The following is a 25,321-nucleotide window of genomic DNA, read 5'->3' as shown; positions in this document are numbered from 1 at the left end:
AGTCAGTTTACTTGAAACGAAGTGTTTAATTCCCCACTAATGGCTAGTTTCAACTGTTCGTTGCATTTCAAGTGAACATTTTCATTTTCTAGCACATGTGCCATTAAGCCATAATAAAGAACCAAACATGGGATAATACAGTACTGGTACTCCAAGATAGTTTACATCCAAATTTAGACATACAAATGTGCACTTTAAGCCGAATTATGTATTTTAGTATTGTTCACAAAATTCCAATGCTCTTGGAGTAATGTCGGATGTCTTGTTTCTTTTGTGACATAATGTAAGATATTTATATGGGCTTCCTGCGTCATTGTAGCTGCGCAAGTGCATTGCCGCCTGTTATCTGGCGCTCTCTGCCAACTGCTGAATTTTCTCAACAGTGTTTCTTGAAAAACATCGCCATCTCTCCAGGGATTCCAATTTAAGTTTCCAAAGCATGTCCGTAACACTTATGGTCTTCAAACCTGCCGGTAACAAATGTAGCAGCCCGCCTATGAATTGCTGTGATGTCTTCCTTCAGTCTGAGCAGTAATCAAGAATAGGTCACACCAGCATCACTATATGAGGTCTGCTTTACAGGTGAACCACTCTTTCCTAAAATTCTCTCAGTAAACCGAAGTTGACCATATGCCTTTCCTACCACAGTTCTCACATGCTCGCTCCACTTCATATTGTTTTGGAACATTATGGCCAGACATTTAAATGACTTGACGGTGTCAAGCAGGACTTTAGTAATACTATATCCAAACATTACAGGTTTGATCTTTCTAACCATCTGCATTAACTTACACTTTTCCACGTTTAGGGCTAGCTGCCATTCACACCAACTGGAAATTTTGTCTAAGTTGTCTTGTATCTTCCTACAGTCACTCATCTACGACACCTTACCATACATCACAGCATCATCAGCAAACAACCACAGATTGCATACACCCTGTCCACCATATCAACAGTGTATATAGAGAACAGCGGCGATCCTACCTCACTTCCCTGGGGCTCTCCGGATGATACACTTGTCTCTGATGAAAACTCACCATTGAGGTCAACATATTGGTTTCTATTATTTAAGAAACCTTTGGGTCACTTATATATCTGTGAACTTATTCCATATCCTTGTACCTTCATTAACATCCTGCAGTGGGGCACCACGTCAGATGCTTTCTGGAAATCTAGAAATACAGACTCTGCATGTTGGCCTTCATCCATTGTTCACAATATACCACATGAGGAAAGGACAAGCTGAGTTTCGCATGAACAATGCTTTCTAAAACCATGCTATTCATGGGGACTTACGTGCTGTAAAACTAACTTGTCACTAAGCCATATAAGCAAGCAGACCTTGTCCAGACATGCAAGGGAAAGAAGCATGCTGGGCTTGAGACAACCAGGAAGGTCACATCATCTTTATCTATGTTAATCAAGCAAATAGCCAGGCTCCAATGCTGCTGCACCAGACCTAGCCCCTGTGGTGCTGCCTGCCATCGCTAGTCACACTCAGCTGATTGTCAGTTTCAACAATGGAAAGGACAATCTTGACAGTGCCTTTGATTTGACAAGTGCACTGAAAAATAATACTATCATTTTCTGTGAAGAAAAGTAGTACTTATTAGTTTCCGTGTATTTTTAGTCTACTGCAGCACAGGCAGGGAGTTGTGGTGTGTCACAGCAACCAGTTGTTACCCTGAGGCAATTGCATGAAGCACCTACTATAAAAACTTCTGGATCAGATCTGACGATGTTAGATTATGTGCAGAGGGATGCCATAGTGAAGGTAGAGATCCATTTGATCTGTTGGATGCTGTGAGAAACCAATCTTCTCAGTACATTGGCAGCTTACCAGATGTGTTCCCAGACAGTAATATTGACTCCAAAATGCAGCTTCAAAAGTAAACAGAAAATTATGTTCGGACTGGAGCCATTTTTCACTAAACACCTACAGGAAATTGTTGCTGCTGTGCTACGGTAGTTGCATGGTTGATTTGGGGTAGAGGACCAAACAGTGAGGTCATCTGATTCTGATTAGGAAAGGATGGGGAAGGAAGTTGACTGTGCCCTTTCAAAGGAACCATCCCGGCATTTGCCTCGAGCTATTTAGGGAAATCATGGAAAACCTGAATCAGGTTGGCCAGATGCAGGTTTCAACCATTGTCCTCCCGGATGGGAGTCCAGTGTGCTACCCACTGCACCACCTCACTCAGTGTGTTTCATGGTCATGATCGAGTTTGATCTGTTTGTATATTTTGGGAATAGTTTGTTGGGCCATGTTTTGAACAGCTACCACATTTCACTTATTTTGATTTAAAGTGCTGCAAAAGATATGGTTGAAAAATTTGAGGCAGGTGCATCCACTGTGAGATCAACTTGAAAAGGCAGGCTGTTCATGTGCCCATGGATGGCCCTAATGTTAATAAGGTGTTCCTAAGAGAGCTGGAAAGCCAGCTCAAAGTTGAGGATAATCCAAATGGTCCCATGGTTTTGTACTTTCAGACATTTGGTGACTTTAAGACAGGTTGTACTGGAGTTGGTCAGAATATTGTTCAGCTACTGAAAGCCTTATAATCTGATTAAAAAAATTTCCTCCTGCCAAGCTTATTTCAGCAAAATTACTAGCACTTCTGTTTTCCCACAGAAGTTTTGAGCTGTTTGGTGGTTGTAAAGTAAAATGGTATCAGTTTGAATTCAGCACATATTAACGAGTGTTTAAAATTGTTTAAAGGAAGTAGAAAGAGTAAATAAGGAACCAAAGGAGGTAAAAGCAAAATCGAAGTCACTACTGGAATTACTATGAGCCATAGCTACTGGGTTGTATAGGCTAAGTCAGGGGCAGGGGGCAAATGTTGCACGCGGCTCATGAGCGCACAGCACTGCACGTGTGCTGATCATGTGCAGTCGTCTACTGGGGCAGTGGCGACAGCTGGCAGGTTGTGGCAGTGTAATGCCAGGCTATGCTGTGGATGTTGATGCAAAGGGACCTTTACGTAGTAAACGTTGTATTTCAAGAACTGGAAAATGCAGAGTGAATCAAGGAAACGGAGACGTGGAGATTTGCTATCGTTTAAAAAGGAAAATTCAAAATGTTTAATATGTGGCAGTATTCTCACTGGTCAGCAGAAGTTTAGTATTGAACATCATTATAATAAATTTTACAAGGGCGAGTACAATTTATTGTCGAATTCTTAGCGGATGGGGAAATTGACTGAGCTTAAAAAGAGCAATCTGATGATACGAGATGAATCTGACATAAGTTTCTGTTGTCACGAGAGATCTGCGACTTTCTTTTGTCATGTCTCTCATCTAATTGATTTAACATTTTATGGAGCACTGTTTTCAATTTTTCAGGACAACAACAACGATAGCCCAGCAGTATATGCAAGTTATAAGATTGCGCTTAATGTAGGGAGAGCTGGAAAACCATTTGCTGAAGATGAGTTTATAAAGGAGTGCATCAATAATGCTGCTTTTTTACTTTGCCCACTGAATGCAAATCAGTTTCGAGCTATCACTCTTTTTCCGCAGACTGTAAGTCATCGTATAAGTGCCATGGCAGGTGACGTTTACCATCAATTAAGGAGTGCGGTGCAGGAGTTTATTGAATTTTCCATCGCACTTGATGAGCCCACAGATATTTCAGACACCGCGCAGTTAGTGGTTTATGTCCGTGGCGTGGACACTGCTCTTCACATAACAGAGGATTTTTTAGATATGATATCTTTAAAAGGCACGACCACCACATCCTAAAAGCCGTTGAAGAAGCTGTAGATTCAGCCAGCTTAAACTGGGAACGTTTGGTGTCAGTGACAACAGACAGAACACCTGCAATGAAAGGGAAACAAATGGGATTTGTTGGACTACTAAGAAAAAAGCTACAGCATACAGAAGAATCATTGTACAGCATCCACTGCATTTTGCACTAAGAAGCACTCTGTGTAAAAGCAGCAAAACTGGGGGACGTCATACAAGTGGTTATTCGGGCAGTTAATTATTTGAGATACCATGGGCTTACACATAGACAAGTTTCACACATATTTAGCTGAAATTGGGGAAGAGTATGATGACATACCATACCACAGCGAAAGCCGCTGGCTTAGCCGCGGTAATGTTCTCAAAAGATTTTTTGAGCTGAGAATACCAATGAATCAGTTTTTAAAGGACAAAGGAAGGTACAATCCCAAGTTAGAAGATCCAGAGTGGGTTTCTGACCTTGCATTTTTAGTGGACATTACTGGACACATGAATGCATTGAACACAAGTTTGCAAAGGGAAAATCAGCTATTTTTTTTAAATGGCTGAAAAGGTGCAAGCTTTCACTAGCAAGCTTGAGCTGAGGGAATGAAAGCTCTCGTCAGGGAATGCAGTGCATTTCCCTACTCTGTCTACTGTGCGAGAACAGAATTGCAAAGAATATGTTTCTGGACTTAGTGCAATAAAAGAGGAATTTCTCAAGCGATTTGGGGATATATCATATTTGTCCCAAGCTTTTGAATGGTTCTCGAGACCATTTGCTGTTTCTCTAGATGATATTCATCCCAGTTTCAAATGGAATTAATAGATCTATAGTGTAATTCTCATCTGAGAGACAAGTTCCTTTTGGCAAGACATGTAATAGACTTTTATCACGAATTTCCACAACTAGAGTTTTCTTTGGCTCGACATACATTTGTGAGAGATTTTTTTCTGTTATGAAAATTAATAAGTCTCGCTTAAGAGCGAACATTAAAATTTACGTAACTGTTTGCGTTTGTCTGTGTACAGAAATTTTGTTCCAGACATTAAACATATTGTAAACTCTACCTATGATAATTAAATAAAACGTATCATAGGTAATCAGATGCTCCCTTCACTCCATTCGTCAATAATTATCTCCAATCCATAGTCAGAGAATTAGTGAGAAAAATTGTCCAGCCAGAAGTTTGTGGAAACAGACTGTGATTGTCCCACCTGCTTGTATTTCTTCGTTCGTTGACCTCGGTGTCGATGTACTGGCTGAAAAATGGGTTGTGTGGATTCAGACACTGACTACTTTAAATGATATAGCCAACAGGTGCACTGTTGTGTGTCACAGTACTTTAATTTCACTGTTCACAACCCACTAATAATACACAGTTATATGACCAGTGCACTATTATTTAGCCTTCGATAAGCCTCATTAATAGTTAGCAGGTGAAACTCCACATATTGCTATGATAGTTTACTGTTGAACAGCTATGATCAGTAAAACCTAACTACAAAGTTCACAGTTCTTTAAGAATAATCGGGTATGTGTGGAGCAGACACGGTCACTATTTTTACACATAACCTAATTGTTTAACACTTATTCCACAGTTAATTTGAAGCATTGTTATTGTTCTAACCAGCATAGGTTACTCATCAGAAACTCGGCCGTGGACTGACTGTTGTGTGACCAAAAATCACGTCCTTATATAACATTACAATAATCGTTACTGAAACTACACATTGTTCGAAGTTAAATTTACAGAAATTACAATTAAAACTTAACTTACTCAATTAACTGAATACATCGAAAAATTGTGTCTTTTTAACAGTTTCTTCTACTATGAAGTTTAGGCCGAATTATTTGTTTGAATCATGAAATTAACAAATGTAGTTACACAAACAATACTTTAGACAAAACTGTTAATTACCTTGGAATTAATGAAGGGCTGATTTTGCTAACATGTTTTTCAATAGAGGTAAATAGATACTTTAAGATTACTAGTACTTCATCTTCCAAATGTTTACAGTTATTACAGAATTTGTACTTGTTTATGCATCAACAATAGAATTTAAGTTAAGAAACAATCACTGATTTCACCCTATGACAAACGATACTAACCAGGAATAGTCATAAGGAATTAGAAAAATCAATTACATACATAAAAACTAAACACAAAATTGGATCTGGTGTTCTGTCCAAAACTGAGGACAAATCTTTTTCTTTTATGAAAATACAGATTATACTCATGTATGTCAATGTTAATTAAATCAAAATGAAGAAATGTATTTTAAGGAGGCAGATGACAAAACAAGAGGGGAATTAAAATTATCCCAGCTTGCTTCGTCACAACACCAGCTTCGAAACATATCTGAACAATGTTGCTGTTGTAGTCTTCAGTCCTGAGACTCGTTTGGTACAGCTCTCCATGCTACATCTGAATAATAACAAAATCAATTGTAACCTCGGAAAGTGGACATCAGGTAAAAGCCAAGAAAGCTCTAGGTCAATGTGACATATCAAAGAAAGATATCTTGGCATTTTGGAATTAATGCCTTACTTTTTGAAGAGTATGGTATATAAAATTACGGGTAAATCTCCCCTGGATTATTTTCTTATGAAGGGCATACCATGTTCAATCCCAGAAGTGGAAATTAACAGCAATCCCAGAAGTGGAAATTAACAGCGACCATAAGAAGAGAGAGTTAGGCATAGCATCAGCACAGCTAACTACCTTAAATTGCTTTGGTGGTCATTAGGCCGACGCCATTGCCCATGAACTCCAGAGTATAGTAGAGATCATGTCAGTGAAGGAAAGCCTTAAAGAATTTGATGAAGATTGGGTTGCATAAATCAGTTCTTTGTGATGGCCATTAGTGGTGAGATTGGATTTGTAAATGAGAAGAGATTTATCAAGGTTGCATGCATTCTGCTCCCTGGTGATGCTAACCATAAAAGAGGTTTCTCTGACAACTCAAGTCTGGTCAGAAATGTGACTGAAGTGTTTCTCATAGCCGTTTGTGGTGTCGGCAATGTGGTTGGTGTCGCTGGGGCTGCTGATCTGTAACTGTCAAGCAGCAGGTAATACACAGCTTCTGAAATGCACATGATAGATACATTGAACAGTAGCAGAGAAAAGGACAGTTCGGAATTCCTCAAATGAAACTGAGATGAAGAATAAAATGAGTAGAGAAAAGCTAAGAGCACTACAAACTATAAAGACAAAACTCATGGAAAGTGCTGAGTGTAGTAACCAAGTAATACATGAAACTGATCCAAGTAACACAAATATGGCTTTATTCATAAACCTCTGAACAATAGAAATAAACCTCTTGAGACTCCATATGTATCAAGATAAAAGAATCGTACATAAGGTGCAACATAAGTGACACACAGAACAACTGATGTGAGCTGTACAAACAAAAAGAACATAGTGAGTGTGAGCCATGGGGCTGCTCCACATATACATAGGCACGAGTTGCCGGTAGACAGAATAGCGGAGACCATGTCATGTGCGTGCTTCCTACAGGCGGCCTCTAGTGGCTGGCCCGCACAGATTGAGTGGGTGGCTGATTAAAGTACACACGTGTGGTGACACTGCCCTCGGCACACAGACTTACATGCACTTTTTGCAGGATATAGCACTGCGAGAGAGGTTTCTTGTGCTGAAGTAGTAGTTCTGTCACTAAAAACTACCTGCTTGTGACGTCACTTAATGTCCATATATTTGGACAAGATGACTGGAACTCTATAAACAACATTGCAGATACAGTACTGTGAGCACTACATGCGGCATACAAACAGGAGAAACCGTACACTAGAATAAGACAGGCTCTACATCGGACTGATCAGCAGTACATAGTAAACAACACACACACAAGCACAGACACGAATTCGTATGCTATATCACACACAGGAAGTGAAGACAAGATAAACATACAAACATAGCAAAAGTAAGTGAAGTCTCCACAATACTAAATTGAATCAGTCTGAAAAGAAAACTGTGTATTTATCTGTTTGTTATACCATTTCATAGTATGTAACAGTATCTGAAGATCTGACATTTCTTCTTCTTTCACTGCATCAGGTGTGTCTAAATGAAAGTTTTTCTGAGCCCTTGCACCTGATGCAGCTGACTACGACATTTTACATCAACTCTCAATCTCCACCGTTATCTTAAGTTGGAAAAAATATTGTAACTGAACTAATCAATACATTAAGTATTACAACTACCAAGACAACATATGGTACAGACGTAACCATACATGCAGAAGGTATAAAGAGAAGAACTGTCACATCATATCTAAATCATATTTCCATCTCTTGTTTCTTCCATCAAATACACTTTTAATTTTAATTTAAAATACATCACAACCTATTATGTATCTTATTTATTATCATTATCTAAGTTAGCAACAAGTTTAAACAAAACTGTGCAAATGCGTTTGTCTATTGTTTTATGTTATTTTTTTGAAAAAATTCCAGCAACAAAATTAACTAGTAATAAAACAGAATTTGTATGATATAACATGTAAAATCACACAATGTACAATGTGCTATATAATAACACAGCAGATCTATACTCGAGAAATAAATAAATGCCCATATCAGACAAGTCTATTACTGTTTCTTCCATAATAGTTTTGTTCAAATGGTCTTCAGATTTTATTCTGAAATCTCTGTATAAACAGTGTAATTTTTTTTTACAAAGATAGACAGTGTTCTTTGTTTTATATATGTGTGCTCCAACAACTGTTTTACTTTCTTTGTGACCTGGTCTCATTCTTCACTGTCCAGTCACATTAATGGATCACTTGTCAAAAGCCTGAATATGGTCTCCAAGAATAGACACATACTTGTGTTGATCCATTGTGCCCTCTATAATGATGAGATCACCCAAGAAGAGCAACAAAAACATTCTGACATTCAGTAACACCCGCTCCCTTGCTTTCAGATTGTTTCACCCTGTACCCAGCAACAGCCATCTATCCATTGGAGCATAAAACTAGATTCATCTAAAAAGGCCACGTGTCACCACACAGTTGACATCCAATTGCTGTAATGGCATGCAAATTCCAGCCTTCGTCACCAGTGAACAGCAGTATGCATAGTTTTATGAAATAGGGTTCTGCTGCAGGGGTCCATACACAGCAACATCCGCTGAGTGATTTTTGAGGAGACACTGTTGGTAGGTCCATGGTTCATCTAAGAGGTCAGTTGCTCAACAGTCCCATGTCTGTTCGCCCTTACATGTTTCCACAGCCATCATTCAGCCGTGTCATCTATGGCCTTCTATGCACCACTGTCACCTCAACTCCAGTGCCATTTTGCCACATGGTATTCTTTAACCATGGGAGCACCAAGGGAGTAGTCTACAAACTTAGCTGTATCGGAAGTGCTTCCACTCTTGGCCCGAAAGCCAATGATCATGCCCTTCTGGACATCAGATAAATCGCTCCAGTTCTGCATTACAACAATGACTGCACTGTTTTCTGTGCCCCCAACTTGCTTTATGCACCGTCCAAAATTAGTGCAGCTACGATCTGTCTGGCTGAATAGTTTTTGCGGTTGATGTCAAACATATGTGTTGGTGACATGAACTGTGTAATTTTGCTGTGTTTTTTGTTCAAACTACATGTTACATCTAGTTTTGTTGTCAGATCCTGGTACTTAAAAAATATTGCTGGACACCCTGATATCAAGGCCTACACCAAGGCACTGTAGTGCATACCACCATGCTGTTCAAAGACTGGAATTCAACTTCAATCTGGCATTGTTTTTATTAGACTGCTTAGATAATGCTGAGAAAATTTCTGTGGTGTTTGTGCACACCAGTGTGGTGAATTCTATCTGACATGTATACATTTTAGAAATCTGTTAACTGGTTGCTGCACTTTTAAGTGAGGGGATCCTTTTGTCATGATTTATCCCAAAAAATGCATAGTCTTCCTACCCATAACAGTAGGTATTTGACATTGTGTGGCCTCACACCCAGCTGCTATATTAATAATTAACTCCATCGATCTCCTTTTCCAGTCCTGTTGAGGAGCAGGCCATGTTTGTCTATTTCTCATCTCCTGATAAATCCCACTGACACTAGCAGATGCGTGCCCAGTCAGCAATCAGTCAGTACCATCCCCAACTCCAAATGGAATCGTCTTACAGAACTGCAAAGACGGCTGATCATGACACTGGAATAGGACACCCATGCTCATATTTATGTAACCAGTTAGGGCAGCTATCTTCCATGGGGGCACCACATACGCTGTACACCTTGCCCTATCCCAGCTGTTCCCTGCCCCATCATCACTATCTGATCACCTTTCATGAAATCGTTACACAAAGGCCTTAAACCCACAAATTGCTTCATTCAGAAAAACACTGAGCTTAAAAATGCTGGTGATGTGATACTAATTAAACTTCTCCTGTAACTAAGGTCTACATGTTTGCCGAGACTGCTATCTGGCATCTGTACTCTCTTCTGCATGACATTAGTGTTACTCTTAGCCATTCTACTGGTGTGCATAGTTTGTTACATGTTTCCTACTCAAGGTTCCTCTCCCCTCAACTCTGGGACCTGAAAATTTTTAACGCCAATTCACACTGGCCATCACGGCTCCATAACATTATGTACCATCACTTCATGGCACCGTCACATCACCGTTTTACACTGTCCTTCACACCACACCACATCATGTTATCTCAGTTCAAGTCACATGAGCTCAACTTGGCAACTGTCATTAATCGCTAACAAGTAAAAAAGATGTAGAATAACAACTGATGTCAGCCGAAGTCTGACAAATGCACAATGTTTGTGGCTGAGAGCATGGTTGTGTATTGAGAAGAAATGAGCTTGGGCGTCATGTGATCAACAATGGACAATGACGTCAGACATCAAAACTGTGTTCCTGAGAAACGTTGATGGTGCCTTGGTGTGACATGGTGACAAGTGTCAATGTAACCATTTGAAATGCATTGTGAAATGTATTGACGTGCTGTAATATGATAGCCACTGACGATTGACCTTTATGTTTGACACAACAGATCCATCAGACCACATCCTCCAGATCCGTCAGACCACTCCAGCTAGCCTTCCTACAGACCGCCAGTTCTCAGCCACCCGCAACATCACCGCCTCCCTTCGTCCTCACTGTCTCTCTCCTGGCTTCTTCCAAACGTGCATGAAGGGCACAGATCTTTTTTTCTGCTTCTCTCTTACTCTATTCCTGCTGTATATTTTGAAGTTCCAAGAGGGGGCCCCTAGTGATCAGCCCAGAGTTCTCTCCATACGTTCTCCACAGGTGAAACAATTTGCTACAGCTCCACAACTCCCATGGTTTCCACTCATAGTAAAATAATATATCTGAAGCAAAAGAAGAATATTCTGAGATGTATTATCTATAAAAGAATGTAACCTGGCAATAGTGTGCTGAGTTTGCTACAACTGCAAAGTTGGCGACGTCAGAGGTATATACATTTGAGAAGTCTTAACAGAAATTTGAAACAGTAGAAATTTCCTAAACCCAACACAAAGATATCAGATCTTCACTTCTGTGACAAGTATATCAGACACTAGTGCAGATATTCACAGTAAACATATTCCAAAAAAAAAAAAAAAAAAAAAAAAAAATTATATCATCAAACTAACATAATTGTCTTACTTTGACTGGCTTAAAAACTGTTACTGAAAGTGCTTCTGCCAGATGATATCACTATTTCAGGCATGTCTGTTAAGGTCTGTGTTGTTGATAAGGTCTTCAGTTTGAATAATGGTTTGATGCAGCTCTCCAAGCTAACTACTGCAACCTATATATTTCTGAATCTGCTTACTGTATTCATCTCTTAGTCTCCCTCTGATTTGTACCCCTCACACTTCCCTCAGATACTAAGTTGGTGATCCCTTAATGTCTCAGAATAAGTCCTATCAATCAGTCCCCTCTTTTGGTCAAGTTGAGCCAAAAATCTCGTGTTTCCCCAATTGTATTCAGTACTTCCTCATTAGTTATGTGATCATCACATCAAATCTTCAGCATTCTTCTGTAACACCACATTGTGAAAGCTTCAATTATCTTTTTATCTAAACTGTTTGTCAGTGTTTCACTTCCATAAATGGCTGCACTCCTGCGAAATACCTTCAGAAGACTACCTAACCCTTAAATTGATATTCAATGTTAACTAATTTCTCGTCTTCAGAAATGCCTCTCTTGCCATCGCTAGTCTACATTTTATATCATGTGTACTTCAGCTGTAATCAGTTATTTTGCTGCACAAATAGCAAAACTCATATAAAACTTCTAGTCTCTCGTTCCCTATTCTAATGCCCTTAGCATCACCTAGTGTAATTCGACTAATTTCCATTATCCTTGTTTCACTTTCGTTAATTTCCATCATACCATCTTTTCAAAACCTTGTCTGTTCCATTCAACTGCTCTTCCAGGTCCATTGCTGTCTCTGACAAAATTACAGTGTCATTAGCTAACCTCTAAGTTTTTATTTCTTTTTCCCTGAACTTTGATTCCTACTCCAAATTTTTCTTTGGTTTCCTTTACGGCTTGCTCAGTATACAGCCCTTTCTCACTCTCGTCTCAACCACTGTGGCCCTTTCAGGTCTTTCAACTCTTGTTACAGCCATTTGGTTTCTGTACAAGTTATAAAGAGTCTTTCTTTCCTGTATTTTACCCCTGCCACCTTCAGAATTTGAAAGAGATTATTCCAGTCAGCATTCTCAAAAGCTTTCTCAAGTCTACAAATGCTAGCAACATAGGTTTATCTTTCCTTAACCTATCTTCTGATTTAAGTCATAGTGTCAGTATTGCCTCTTGTCTTCCTACATTTCTCCAGAATCCAAACTGATCTCGCCCATGGTCTGCTTCTACTAGTTTTTCCATTGTTATGTAAAGAATTCATGTTAGCATCTTGCAGCCATGACTTATTACACTGATATTTCAATAATTTTCACACCTTTCAGCAATTGCTTTCTTTGGAATTGGAATTACCACATTATTCTTGAAGTCTGAGGGTATTCTGCCTGCCTCTTACATAATACGCACCAAATGGAAGAGTTGTGTCTTGGCTTACTCTCCCGATTCTGTCAGTGGTTCTAACGGAGTGTTGTGTACTCCTGGGGCCTTGTTTCAACTTGGATCTCTCAGAGCTTTGTCAAATTCTTCTCACAGTATTGTATCTCCTATCTCATCTTTATCATGTCCACTTCCCCTTCTACAATATTTCTTCCAAGTTTATCTCCCTTATATAGGCCCTCTCTGTACTCCTTCCATCTTTCAGCTTTCCCTTTTTAGTTTAGGACAGGTTTACTATCTTAGCTCGTGATATTCATACAGCTGTGTCTCTCTTCCCCAAACACTTTTTTAAATTTACCTGTAGGCAGTATTTATATTTCTCTTGTGAAATATGCTTTTAAATCCTTACATTTCTCATCTGGTCATTCCTGCTTAGCGATTTTGCACTTTCTCGTTTTGAGATGTTTGTGCTCCCTTTCACCTGCTTCATTTGCCGCATTTTTAAATTTTCTCCATTTATCAGTTAAATTCAATGTCTGTGCTGTTATCAAAGGTTTCCTAGTAGGCCTTGTCATTTTACTTATTGATCCTCTGATACCTTCACTATTTCATCACTTAAAGCTACCCATTCATCTTCTGCTGTATTCCTATCCCCTGAGCTAATCAACCATTAGCTGGTGCTCTCTCTGAAGCTCTTACCAACCTCTGGTTCTTTCAGCATATGCAGGTCTGATCTCTTTAAGTTCCTACTTTTTCCAATTTCTCCAGTTTAACCTCTGTATAACCAGACTGAAACCTTTTGGTTTCTTGAGGTCTCTCCCACATATACAGCCTTCTTTTATGATTTTTAAACCAAGTGTTAGCTCTACCAGGTGGCTTCCTCTTTCGTTCCTTTCCCCCAGTTCATATTCACCTACTATTTTTCCTTCTTTTCCTTTTCTTACTATTGGATTCCAGGTCCCTACCACAGTTAAATTTTCATCTTCTTTAATGATCTAAGTAATTTCTTTTACATCGTCATACATTCCTTCAATCTCTTCTTCATCGGCGGAGTTAGTAGACACGTAAACTTGTACTACTGTGTTAGGAGTGAGCTTCTCGTCTATGTTGACTATAATAATGTGTTGACTATTCTGTTAATAGTAACTTATCCGCAATTCCTCTTTTCTTATTCATTATTAAACCCGTTCCTGCATTACCCCTATTTGGCTTGTATGTGTAACCTTGTATTCATCTGAGCAAACATCGTGTTTCTCCCGCCACAAAACTTCCTTAATCCCCAGTATCACTAGCTTCAACCTATCCATTTCCCTTTTTAAATTTTCTAATCTACCTCCTCGATTAAGGGATCTAACATTCCATGCTCCAATCCATAGAATGCTAGTTTTGTTTCTCCTGATGATGACAGCCTCCTGAGTATTCCCCACCCAGAGATCCGAATGGGGGACTATTTTACCTCTGGAATATTTTACCCAAGATGATGCCATCATCTTTCAGCTGTACAGTAGAGCTGCATGTTGTTGGGAAAAAATACGGCTGTAGTTTCCCCCTGCTTTCAGCCATTTGCATTGCCAGCACAGCAACACTGGTTGCTATTACCATGCTGGATCAGTCAATCATCTAGACTGTTGCCCCTTCAACTACTTAAAAGACTACTGCCCCCTCTTCAGGAGTCACCAGGTAATTCTTCCTGAAGACATGCAGCTCTACTGTAAGGTTAAATGATGATGATGTCATCTTGTTTTAAATATTCCAGAGTTAAAATACAGGGTGATTCAAAAAGAATACCACAACTTTAACAATGTGTATTTAATGAAAGAAACATAATATAACCTTCTGTTATACCTCATTACAAAGAGTATTTAAAAAGGTTTTTTTTTCACTCAAAAACAAGTTCAGAGATGTTCAATATGGCCCCCTCCAGACACTCGAGCAATATCAACCCGATACTCCAACTCGTTCCACACTCTCTGTAGCATATCAGGCATAACAGTTTGGATAGCTGCTGTTATTTCTCGTTTCAAATCATCAGTGGTGGCTGGGAGAGGTGGCCGAAACACCATATCCTTAACATACCCCATAAGAAAAAATCGCAGGGGGTAAGATCAGGGCTTCTTGGAGGACAGTGATGAAGTGCTCTGTCATGGGCTCCCTGGCGGCCAATTCATCGCCTCGGGTAGTTGACGTTCAGGTAGTTACGGACAGATAAGTGCCAATGTGGTGGCGCTCCATCCTGCTGAAATATGAATTGTTGAGCTTCTTGTTCGAGCTGAGGGAACAGGCAATTATTTAACATCTCCAGATACTGTAGTCCAGTTACAGTAGCACCTTCGAAGAAAAAGGGACCAAAAACTTTATTGGCTGAAATGGCACAGAAAACGTTCACCTTAGGCGAGTCACGGAAACTGAGTTGTTTCCCGCGGATTCTCAGTGCCCCATATACAGACATTGCGACGGTTGACTTTCCCGTTAGTGTGGATTCACTTCTGCCGTACTCAATAACACAAAAAGCTTTCTGTTAAGCGGTCGCCATCTTAGCATCAACTGACGCTGATGCCTAGTCAACAGCACCTCAAGCGAACAAATGTACAACTAAATGAAACTTTATACCTTCCTTAATTTGCCGACAGATAGTGCTTAGCTCTCCCTTTTGTTGTTGCAGAGTTTTAAATTCCTAAAGTTGTGGTATTCTTTTTGAATCACCCTGTAGTCTCCCATTCAGATCTCTGGGTGGGGACTACTCAGGATGATGTCATCATCAGTAGAAATAAAACTGGTATTCTATGGATCGGAGCATGGAATGTTAGATACCTTAATCGGGCAGGTAGGTTATTTTCCATCTCTGTCTTGTCCTTACCTAAATTTGCAGCCATTTCTTTTCAGTACCAAATTCCTGCCAGTCTCCCTCCTTTTTTTTTTCTACTCATGAGCAGCTTGAGAAACTGACAGCCTATGCATAAATTTAATGTTCTGTAGCTCATTGTCAGGACAACCAACTGCAGAGTGGCCCCCTTACATTGTACTCAGTGACAGTCAGATCGAAAAGAGAACAAAAATTAATAATGATAGTACTAACACTTATTTTGATAAAGCTTTGTTATTTCATTGGCTCCTCCTTTTCCTTCACTGAAGCAACCATGTTTGTGTGAGGGCCATCCAGAAAGTAAAGAATGGTTGTTTGCATGTGGTCTGTGCACGTCTTGTTTCAACTGCTCATTGGTTCAGGCATTTGGTGTTAATGCGGACGGTTGCTACATGCAATTGTAAGTCTGACCTTGTCATGTGGTAAGTGCAGAGATCACTGTGACCATAGCTATGCTGATTGCGAATCATACCAAGTTTTAAGTGTTGTTCATTCTCTGCAGGATTTAAGACTGGGAGAACAAATCTTCATAATGAAGACAGATCAGGGTGACACTCATAATTGTAGGTTCACTGAAACAAAATGTGGATCGCATCATTCACGAGAATGAGTGATTCATAATTAGTGAGATGCATGAACAATGTCAGGAAGTGTCTCATTCAATTGTGCATGAAATTATCACCCTGCACTTAGGGTACAACAAAATCTGTGCATGATGGGTGTCACGCATGTTCACCGACACCAGAAAGCTGCCAGAATGGGTGCGGCATTAGCATTCTCGAAGTGATACAAAAGGAATATCAACAAATGTATTGACCAGATTGTTACAGGAGGCAAAAGACAGGTTTCTCATAACAACCCCACAGTGAACTGACTGTTTATGGGGAGAGATCATCTACAATCGTCTCAGGAGCCACACAAGATTTCCGTATTGTGGGACAATGAAGGGATCCTACAAGTCGATATCATGTGCCATAACACAACAATCAATAGTGACACATACTGTGCTACCCTTAAACGCCTTCATCGGGCTATCTAGTATCACCGAAGAGGCAAGCTCTCGTGTGGAGTTGTTCTTTTTCCATGAAAATACATATCCACATACTGTCCGGAAGACACAAACCTTGATGTGTGAGAAATTCCAGTGGGACATCATAGAGCATCCTCCCTACAATCTGGACATGACACTGTTGGACATTCTCTTGTTTCCAAAACTGAAAATCACCTTGTTAGTAAACACTTTGCAAGTAATGAAGACGTGAAGGATGCTGTCATGACCTAGTTGAATAGACGGGCTGACACATGGTATGGTGAGGATCTACACAAATTGGGGCCAACGTCCTACAAGTCCCTTAATGTGAAAGGTGACTATATGGAAAAGAAGACAATATGCCAAAACCTATATATTGAGTTCCTGTATTATTATTATTATTATTATTAATAGTAGTAGTAGTAGTAGTAGTGGTAGTAGTGGTAGTAGTAGTAGTAGTAGTAGTGTACGTTCTTCACTTACTGGATAGCTCTCATATTGCTACATACATTCGATAACATTGTGAGACCAGACTCTATTATTTCACATATTTTGGCTCAACTGCAGGCCAGTGTGTAATAAGTCACAATCAAGTAAAAAGGGGGGGGGGGGGGGGGGGGGGGAATGAATTGATGTTTCTGTAAATTTCCGTGTATTGTTTATTTATTAGCCGCACAAAAAGAAAATTTTTTCATAACTCATCTAACTTTCTTCTTTGACAGTGAGGTGATTTATTGCATTTAAATCAATCCTTTCCTATTAATGTGCAATGCAGAAAGGTAATTCATTCTTTTATTTGTTTGCTAATAAAGTTGAAAGATGTCAATTCCACAAGAGAAGAAAACTGTGCACTGCCACAATGTAATACTATTTTTATCAGATTAATTGTGTCTTTATCACCAGTACCTAACAGATAATAATAATTTTATTATTATTATCATTAGTTTCACTTCTGCTTACACTTGGAAACAACTTTCTCCACTGTACAGCCTACAAAACGTATACCAATTGGATTTCCATAAACATCAGAGCACAACTTCTAAGGATACAGGGTACTTTTCTGGTTCAGTATTATGTAAAAATCAATACCTATTTCTTTCAGGCACTGTTTATAATGTATTTGTTTTACAGATGTTTGTTGATATTAGGTAATGCAGCACACTTTCTAAACAAATTAGAAGTATTTTGAATATTATTGAACCTGCTTAGGGTTATTAAAAAATTACAAAGAAATTGATGCAGTTTTTTTTCCAAAATGCTTTCTCAAATTGAGGTACTGTTTAATCCAATGTTATACTTGTGAAGGAGACCAAAATTTTTACCATATATGCATGACATGATGACTGATGTACTAGATATATTTAATTCCACCTATTATATGTAGTACAGGGATAAAAAAAAATCACCTCTTACATTTTAATTTTATAATTTTTTCCCCAACAAAAATGGTATTTTTTCTGTAATTTCAGTGGATGCTGCCATAAAGCTTAGGTCTACTACGTAAGTATGGACTATTGCAAGTTACAGAAAAAAAATAGAACAATGCTTTATAAACTTTAGGAATATTTGTTCCTGAATTCTGAAAAACACAACTTGCGGGAAATTGTGATTGAAGATATGAGTCGAATTAAACTATGCCTCAGAACATTCCTGAAGCATTTCTTCATCTTCAACCTTCCTCTTGTCATTCCTTTTATCACTTCTTGCTTCTTTGGTAACTTGAAGAGCGAATCTTTTGGCTTCATGCACCCGTTGTCTGTCACACACAAGCAATTGATATTCCATTTTAGAGGCACTTTTTATGCTTAAATTTCTCAGCACTTTCAACCTTCCTATTACTCAATCATTGAAACATATCACTGCATCTAGTAAACCAACTTTTAATGTATTTAGTCCTACAAAAACATTCTTGGGTAATCTTTCCCATATGCAATGGTTGAAACTTCCATTTGTATTCTGAGTGCCCCCATGAAGACATTTAACAAGCAAAACAGCGTCACTCAGGTCTCTAAAAATTGGTTTTATTTCAGTCATAACAGGCTCAGGAAGAGAATGCTTATGATGGTATATTTGACCACTTTCTTTTGCTTTTTGGTAACCACACCAAGAATCTGCTAGGGCAAAGTCCATGAACAGGGTGGTCATCCGTGGACAACTTATGAAAGTAGGTGGCCCCTACTGCTTTTCTCATTGCTGTAACATCATTCAGAGGTGCATTTCATCTCATGACCAGTCCATAATAACTCTGAAGGTCTATTTCAGTTTCTGTCAATCTGCCTCGGCCAGACAGAGATTTTCCATCAGGTAGCAACTTTCCTTTCATTTCTCTTCGTAGCTTCCTCAATCCAGCATCCACCCTCTTTTGCACATGTACACAAAACTCCAGTTTTGTTACGAAGCTATCACCATAAACATGGAACTCATTAATTTTATTGAAAGCTTCAGAGTCCCCATCATCTAGGTACTTCGTATGTCTAATATTATAAACGGGCAACGACCTCTGAAATATTTTTAGAGCTCCATCACACTCCATACCTCCATTGTAACGATCATAATCCTTAGAACAGTGATGTTCAATATGTCCTTCAGTGTTGCCATGGCAGGTGTGGCAGTACTTAGATAAGCACTCAACATCAACAACTTTTCCATTCTCCAGAGAAGTAGACTTACACCACCAGTCAAAGAACGATGTCCTCAAAGTTGCCATGTCCCATAAAGTGCAACAGCAATGTCCCTGGTTCCACTAATATTTTCAGTTTCTTCTACTGCACATTTCATAGTTGCTTTAGACACAACCGTCGTGGCACCTGAAAGTACACTCCTGGAAATTGAAATAAGAACACCGTGAATTCATTGTCCCAGGAAGGGGAAACTTTATTGACACATTCCTGGGGTTAGATACATCACATGATCACACTGACAGAACCACAGGCACATAGACACAGGCAACAGAGCATGCACAATGTCGGCACTAGTACAGTGTATATCCACCTTTCGCAGCAATGCAGGCTGCTATTCTCCCATGGAGACGATCGTAGAGATGAGGATGTAGTCCTGAGGAACGGCTTGCCATGCCATTTCCACCTGGCGCTTCAGTTGGACCAGCGTTCGTGCTGGACGTGCAGACCGTGTGAGACGACGCTTCATCCAGTTCCAAACATGCCCAATGGGGGACAGATCCGGAGATCTTGCTGGCCAGGGTAGTTGACTTACACCTTCTAGAGTACGTTGGGTGGCACGGGATACATGCGGACGTGCATTGTCCTGTTGGAACAGCAAGTTCCCTTGCCGGTCTAGGAATGGTAGAACGATTGGTTCGATGACGGTTTGGATGTACCGTGCACTATTCAGTGTCACCACGACGATCACCAGAGGTGTACGGCCAGTGTAGGAGATCGCTCCCCACACCATGATGCCGGGTGTTGGCCCTGTGTGCCTCGGTCGTATGCAGTCCTGATTGTGGCACTCACCTGCACGGCGCCAAACACGCATACGACCATCATTGGCACCAAGGCAGAAGCGACTCTCATCGCTGAAGACGACACGTCTCCATTCGTCCCTTCATTCACGCCTGTCGCAACACCACTGGAGGCGGGCTGCACGATGTTGGGGCGTGAGCGCAAGACGGCCTAACGGTGTGCGGGACCGTAGCCCAGCTTCATGGAGACGGTTGCGAATGGTCCTCGCCGGTACCCCAGGAGCAACAGTGTCCCTAATTTGCTGGGAAGTGGCGGTGCGGTCCCCTACGGCACTGCGTAGGATCCTACGGTCTTGGCGTGCATCCGTGCGTCGCTGCGGTCCGGTCCCAGGTCGACGGGCACGTGCACCTTCCGCCGACCACTGGAGACAACATCGATGTACTGTGGAGACCTCACGCCCCACGTGTTGAGCAATTCGGCGGTAAGTCCACCCGGCCTCCCGCATGCCCACTATACGCCCTCGCTCAAAGTCCGTCAACTGCACATACGGTTCTCGTCCACGCTGTCGTGGCATGCTACCAGTGTTAAAGACTGCGATGGAGCTCCGTATGCCACGGCAAACTGGCTGACACTGACGGCGGCGGTGCACAAATGCTGCGCAGCTAGCGCCATTCGACGGCCAACACGGCGGTTCCTGGTGTGTCCGCTGTGCCGTGCGTGTGATCGTTGCTTGTACAGCCCTCTCGCAGTGTCCGGAGCAAGTATGGTGGGTCTGACACACCGGTGTCAATATTTTCTTTTTTCCATTTCCAGGAGTGTATTTTTATATACTTGCTGAACCTACTGGGATGAGGAGGAAGGTCGATCAAACCAGAAAATGTTTGAGCATCCTTTTTTCCTTTTCCTATTGCACACATTGCATGCACACTAACTTCAAATTGACATCACATGAATTATGCACAATGTTCGAAGTCATTTTTGAGGTAGATTTATTGCAGGATCTACACAGAACAACTAATTTTGACACCAAACCCTTTCTGCTAATTTGTAGTTCAGTTATTTCCGGACAGCCTACACCATCACGTTGTTTACATTTCACTACTTCCTTTATAAAAGAAGATAAGATGCCCACATCAACAACAACAAGTGCATTACAAACAGCGTCATTGTTAACACAAAAATTTGAATCACCAGGAGGTGTGCCATGTATAAGTTTCTTCCCTGACTAACTGATACATAGGTTACTTTCAGCAGTGTGGGTTGCTTTGTTTGTGTACTGGCTACCATGGAATTTCCTTTTATTGAATTTTTTGATGCGTGGCACAGTTCGTATTTATTGCACACTAAAGGATATGTACTTCCACAAATAAATGTAGCTCTTCGGCAACAAACTTTCAGCAACACGTGAACGAACTGCTTCAGTGAAACAAAAGTAAATACTAGCAAAGATAATCATTTACAGACACTAGAAACCTGCACTGTTGTCAACATATACTGCGAATCATACGTATAATTGCTGGAAACAGAAAGTCCACAATTCTTAAAAAACTGGTTTCTGTAACAGAAATAAATGGGGCCTGGTGGCATAATTGACGGTAACTTTCAAATTTGGTATATATAGGTCATTTTTCATTTGGAACTCTATAATGTATATAGTGTAATCAGGAAAGACTATTGAATTTAATAAAGTCATAAATTTAATTTTTCCACCATTTATAAGTACCCTGTATCCTTAACAAAGTTAACAGGTGACCTGAAGCTTGCCATGGATGCACAAGAGGTGACAGTCATGTGCCACTTAGACTTCAGCAAAGCCATTGACACTGTTGACTTTGACATTTCATTTTCCCTACCCAACAGCTTAAATTTCTCACCAACTGCAGTTGTCCACAAACAGAGCTTACAAAAACATTCAAGAAACCTCTGAAGCCAATCTTCAAACACTACACAGTACTGTTCTGGTGTCTAAAAGATGGCCACTTTTCCACCAGGAATAAGGTTCTTTCAAGTCTAACCCCAAAATAGTCCAGTCTGCGTAGTATCCTACTCATGCTATCTAGAGCTATTTTTCATGCTGGCTATAACTGTGCAGCATCCTAGCTAGACTCTTTGTACACTTCAAACCAGTTCCATGCCACATGGGTGATGGCCTTGTATTTGTTTTATCATGAAAATCGTCCTAATGGCAGTCTTATTGTTTGCTACAGCCCTGTAACTCGGCAAACATATTTCATCAAAGATGTCTTGGATATAATAGGGCCACTAAACTATCAATGAGGATTAATAAATGCAAATTGTAATAAAATAACATGTCACTTTGAAATACAATGTATATGCCCTTTTATGTGAGTGAGTTAGATTCTTCCTCCTAACTTCATTTTATTAGATCTGTGGAAGCGAAAGCTTATTCTAGGGAATTATCTTGGGTTGCACAACTCCCCCCATGTGAACTAGCTCTTATTGGCCCCTCACTTATTTATCATTCCTCAACCTCTGTCCTCCTTATTTCTGCCACCATTTTACAATTATTTGTTTCTCTTTTTAATCATTCGTTTACATTGTTAGGTTTCTTTGTCTCTTATTTGCTGAACGTTACTACTTTGCTTTTTGCCTCCTTTTTATCTTCTCACTTCTATCTCATGCCCTTCAGTTTTTGGACTCCCCGTTTCTTATCGTACACTTGTTATCTGCCTTTGTTGCCACTACGAACTTCAAGTTTGGAAACCATTTTGTTTATTGATTTCCTTCTTATTCCAGTCCTACTGTGTCTTTTTTGACCACAGACCCTGGCTGTCTTTATGCTTCATCCCAGAATTGTATCTTTTCTCCAGTCATTTTCCAATGAGAAAAGGTCTTGAGTTGGAAGCTAGTTTTACTATGGTTTTCTCTTTGATACCACCTTGTAAACAAATTCTTACCCCTCAAAATATTTGGATGAAATAAAAAGAACGTAATGTGCAGGCTGGGCTTTTGGTTAATGGTAATTCATTCTCATGGTAACTTATGGGAGGAGGGAGGGGTCGACTATAAATAATATTATGACAAGAAATATCAAACATTCAAGCCTCTCAAAAAAAAGAAAATTGTGTGTTGGCTGCATGAATAAGTGAGATTATAGTACTGTCACATGAGAAGTCAGAAGGCAAGCATCCTTACTGCTTTTCAAAAATTAAGCATCTGTGCTTTATTTCTGTGTTAACAACTGTAGTACTATCCCCTATTTTGATGTCAGCTTCTTTTTTAGTCTCTAAGAATTGTGCCACAATTTTCTTACTATCTTTATGAATTCTGTATCAAATGCCCACTGCATGCAGGCTCTGGAGAAGATGTCTACTGTTCTTGCTGTCTCAAGATTTAGTGATCATAGATTTTCGTATCGCAGACGTACACTCTTTCTGTCTTACAGCTGCCACTTTTTTGTCTGTTTTTATTCATACAAATTTTCTTTACCTAGCAAATTTGTTTGGTGCAGTGCTGGTGCTTACTTTATTCAAACACGGGTTGAGATTATTTAATTACAATTTTAAACAGTTATGAAGGTAACGATGTAAATATATGAAATATCCGTGTTACAGTGTTCCTCATGGTTTAAAAACTGAAGGCAATCTGAAGATGACAGCAAGGTACAAACTGTTTACTCGTGGTGAAGCAAAAACTGTTGGTCCAATTCCAAATGATGAACATCCATCCGATCATTATCCATTGATGGTACATTTCATTCTTGTTCCATGATGATGATCAAATATTGCCTGAGAGCTGTGAAGGTAATTATTGTGACACACACACACACACACACAACTGTGTAGGAATTATAGCAGCATTTTATTAGTCTAAAAGTGAAGATGTGGTTGATGGAAGAGATTAATTCAGAACTTCATGCATACATCTCTCATGTGTTTGTTATTAAGTACAGCATATTTGTAAACATTAATGTAAAAAACAGAGTGACATGACAGTGATGCATCAAGTTGAGTGTTCTAATAACAGTAAGATGTGAAATGAGCAGTAAGAAACATGAATGTAGCTGTAAAAGAAACACTGTGTATTTTATTACAGATATGTCCAAGTTAATCACTTACAAAATAAAAAATCTGTGGAATTTGTCTTCTTTGCACCCTCTTTCGTATTGTTTCTTTGTTTTATTGTCTCAGGAAGAGGCAGACTGTGCCAGTAAACATCAGTATCTTAAGTTTTGATTAGTGCATATATCATGAAAAAAAAAAAAATCATTGTCATAGTAAATTTTTGTTACTCTATACTATTTTAGTTTTAATCAGCTTGCACAGATGTTTAAAAGAAGATATTTACACCAAAGGACAACTTTTCTTAAATGACTTTGTGGGAATAGAATAATGTCCGAACAGCATTTGCTGCCCACTACCGCTGAGGTCGAAAGCTAGTGATATTCGGACATTGTGGCTCTGATTTTACCTAATGAGATTTAGATGAGTGGATGTAATGTTGTAGTATTATTAACAAGGAGAATTACCACAGTGTAACATTTGGAGGTAATTCTCATTTGTTTTGTACATGGGTATCTTTTGTGCATAATTCTCTTGTGGGAATTTTTTCCTGTGAGTGTACTTTTTCCATGCTGGCTCTCTATTTCCCACATTTTCTTTATGAATTTAAAGTAATTTGCTTGTGTGCACTGAGTATGTGCCTTCTAATGATATGTATATTTTCATGTAAATGTTGACGATTTGTACCATTGTAGTATATGTACATAAAAAATAAATTATTTGTGTTTTTTGTTGATGCTGTTACTCCTGTAATTCTTGTGATACATAAATGACTGGTGACCAACTGTAACAGAAATAAGTTTTTATGATATTAAGGAAGCCATTTTGTTTGTTGTTGCTCAATGCAGTTAACATATCCCGTGAGATATTAAAGTTAACTGCTATTGCCTATAGTCGAAATTTGATCAACTGCGTTGATGTCACGAAAATATAACTGCACATAACATGTTGAACGGCTATAAATAGATTTCATTGGATGAGGCGGATGATAAAAAAATGTTGTATCTTTATTTCATGTAAAACTGTGTGAAATTTCAGTGTCAGAACTGACCATAGCAGATGCTGCATTCTAGCTTTGAATATTATTGAAACAATTCTTTGATTTCACTTAAATTCTTGGATCATTTGAAGTGTGCCCTTGTTAGACTGCACTGAAAATTAAATTTTGTGTCAACACCGGTAAATTAACTTTTCCCTTATGACAACACAATATCACTGCCGTTGTATCACATGCATTAATCTCTTATGTGAA

At 39.5% G+C, this 25,321-nt stretch overlaps 1 protein-coding gene across 3 annotated transcripts in view; it reads left to right on the top strand.

Moving 5' to 3' along the window:
- LOC126284395 (protein angel homolog 2-like) overlaps positions 1–24,813 on the top strand; it is a 168,095-nt gene extending 143,282 nt beyond the window's left edge. For 2 of the 3 annotated variants that reach the window (XM_049983292.1, XM_049983294.1), the window contains exon 9: positions 23,623–24,813. In XM_049983292.1, the coding sequence (XP_049839249.1) occupies positions 23,623–23,779 (157 nt within the window). In that variant the 3' untranslated portion in view covers positions 23,780–24,813. The remainder of the gene's footprint in view (positions 1–23,622) is intronic. The other variant, XM_049983293.1, reaches the window with a different exon arrangement.
- The last annotated feature ends 508 nt before the right edge of the window (positions 24,814–25,321 follow it).

This window comes from Schistocerca gregaria, chromosome 8 (genome assembly GCF_023897955.1).
Source record: "Schistocerca gregaria isolate iqSchGreg1 chromosome 8, iqSchGreg1.2, whole genome shotgun sequence".
Lineage (NCBI taxonomy): Eukaryota > Metazoa > Arthropoda > Insecta > Orthoptera > Acrididae > Schistocerca > Schistocerca gregaria.
This window is presented reverse-complemented; position numbering and strand designations above follow the sequence as displayed.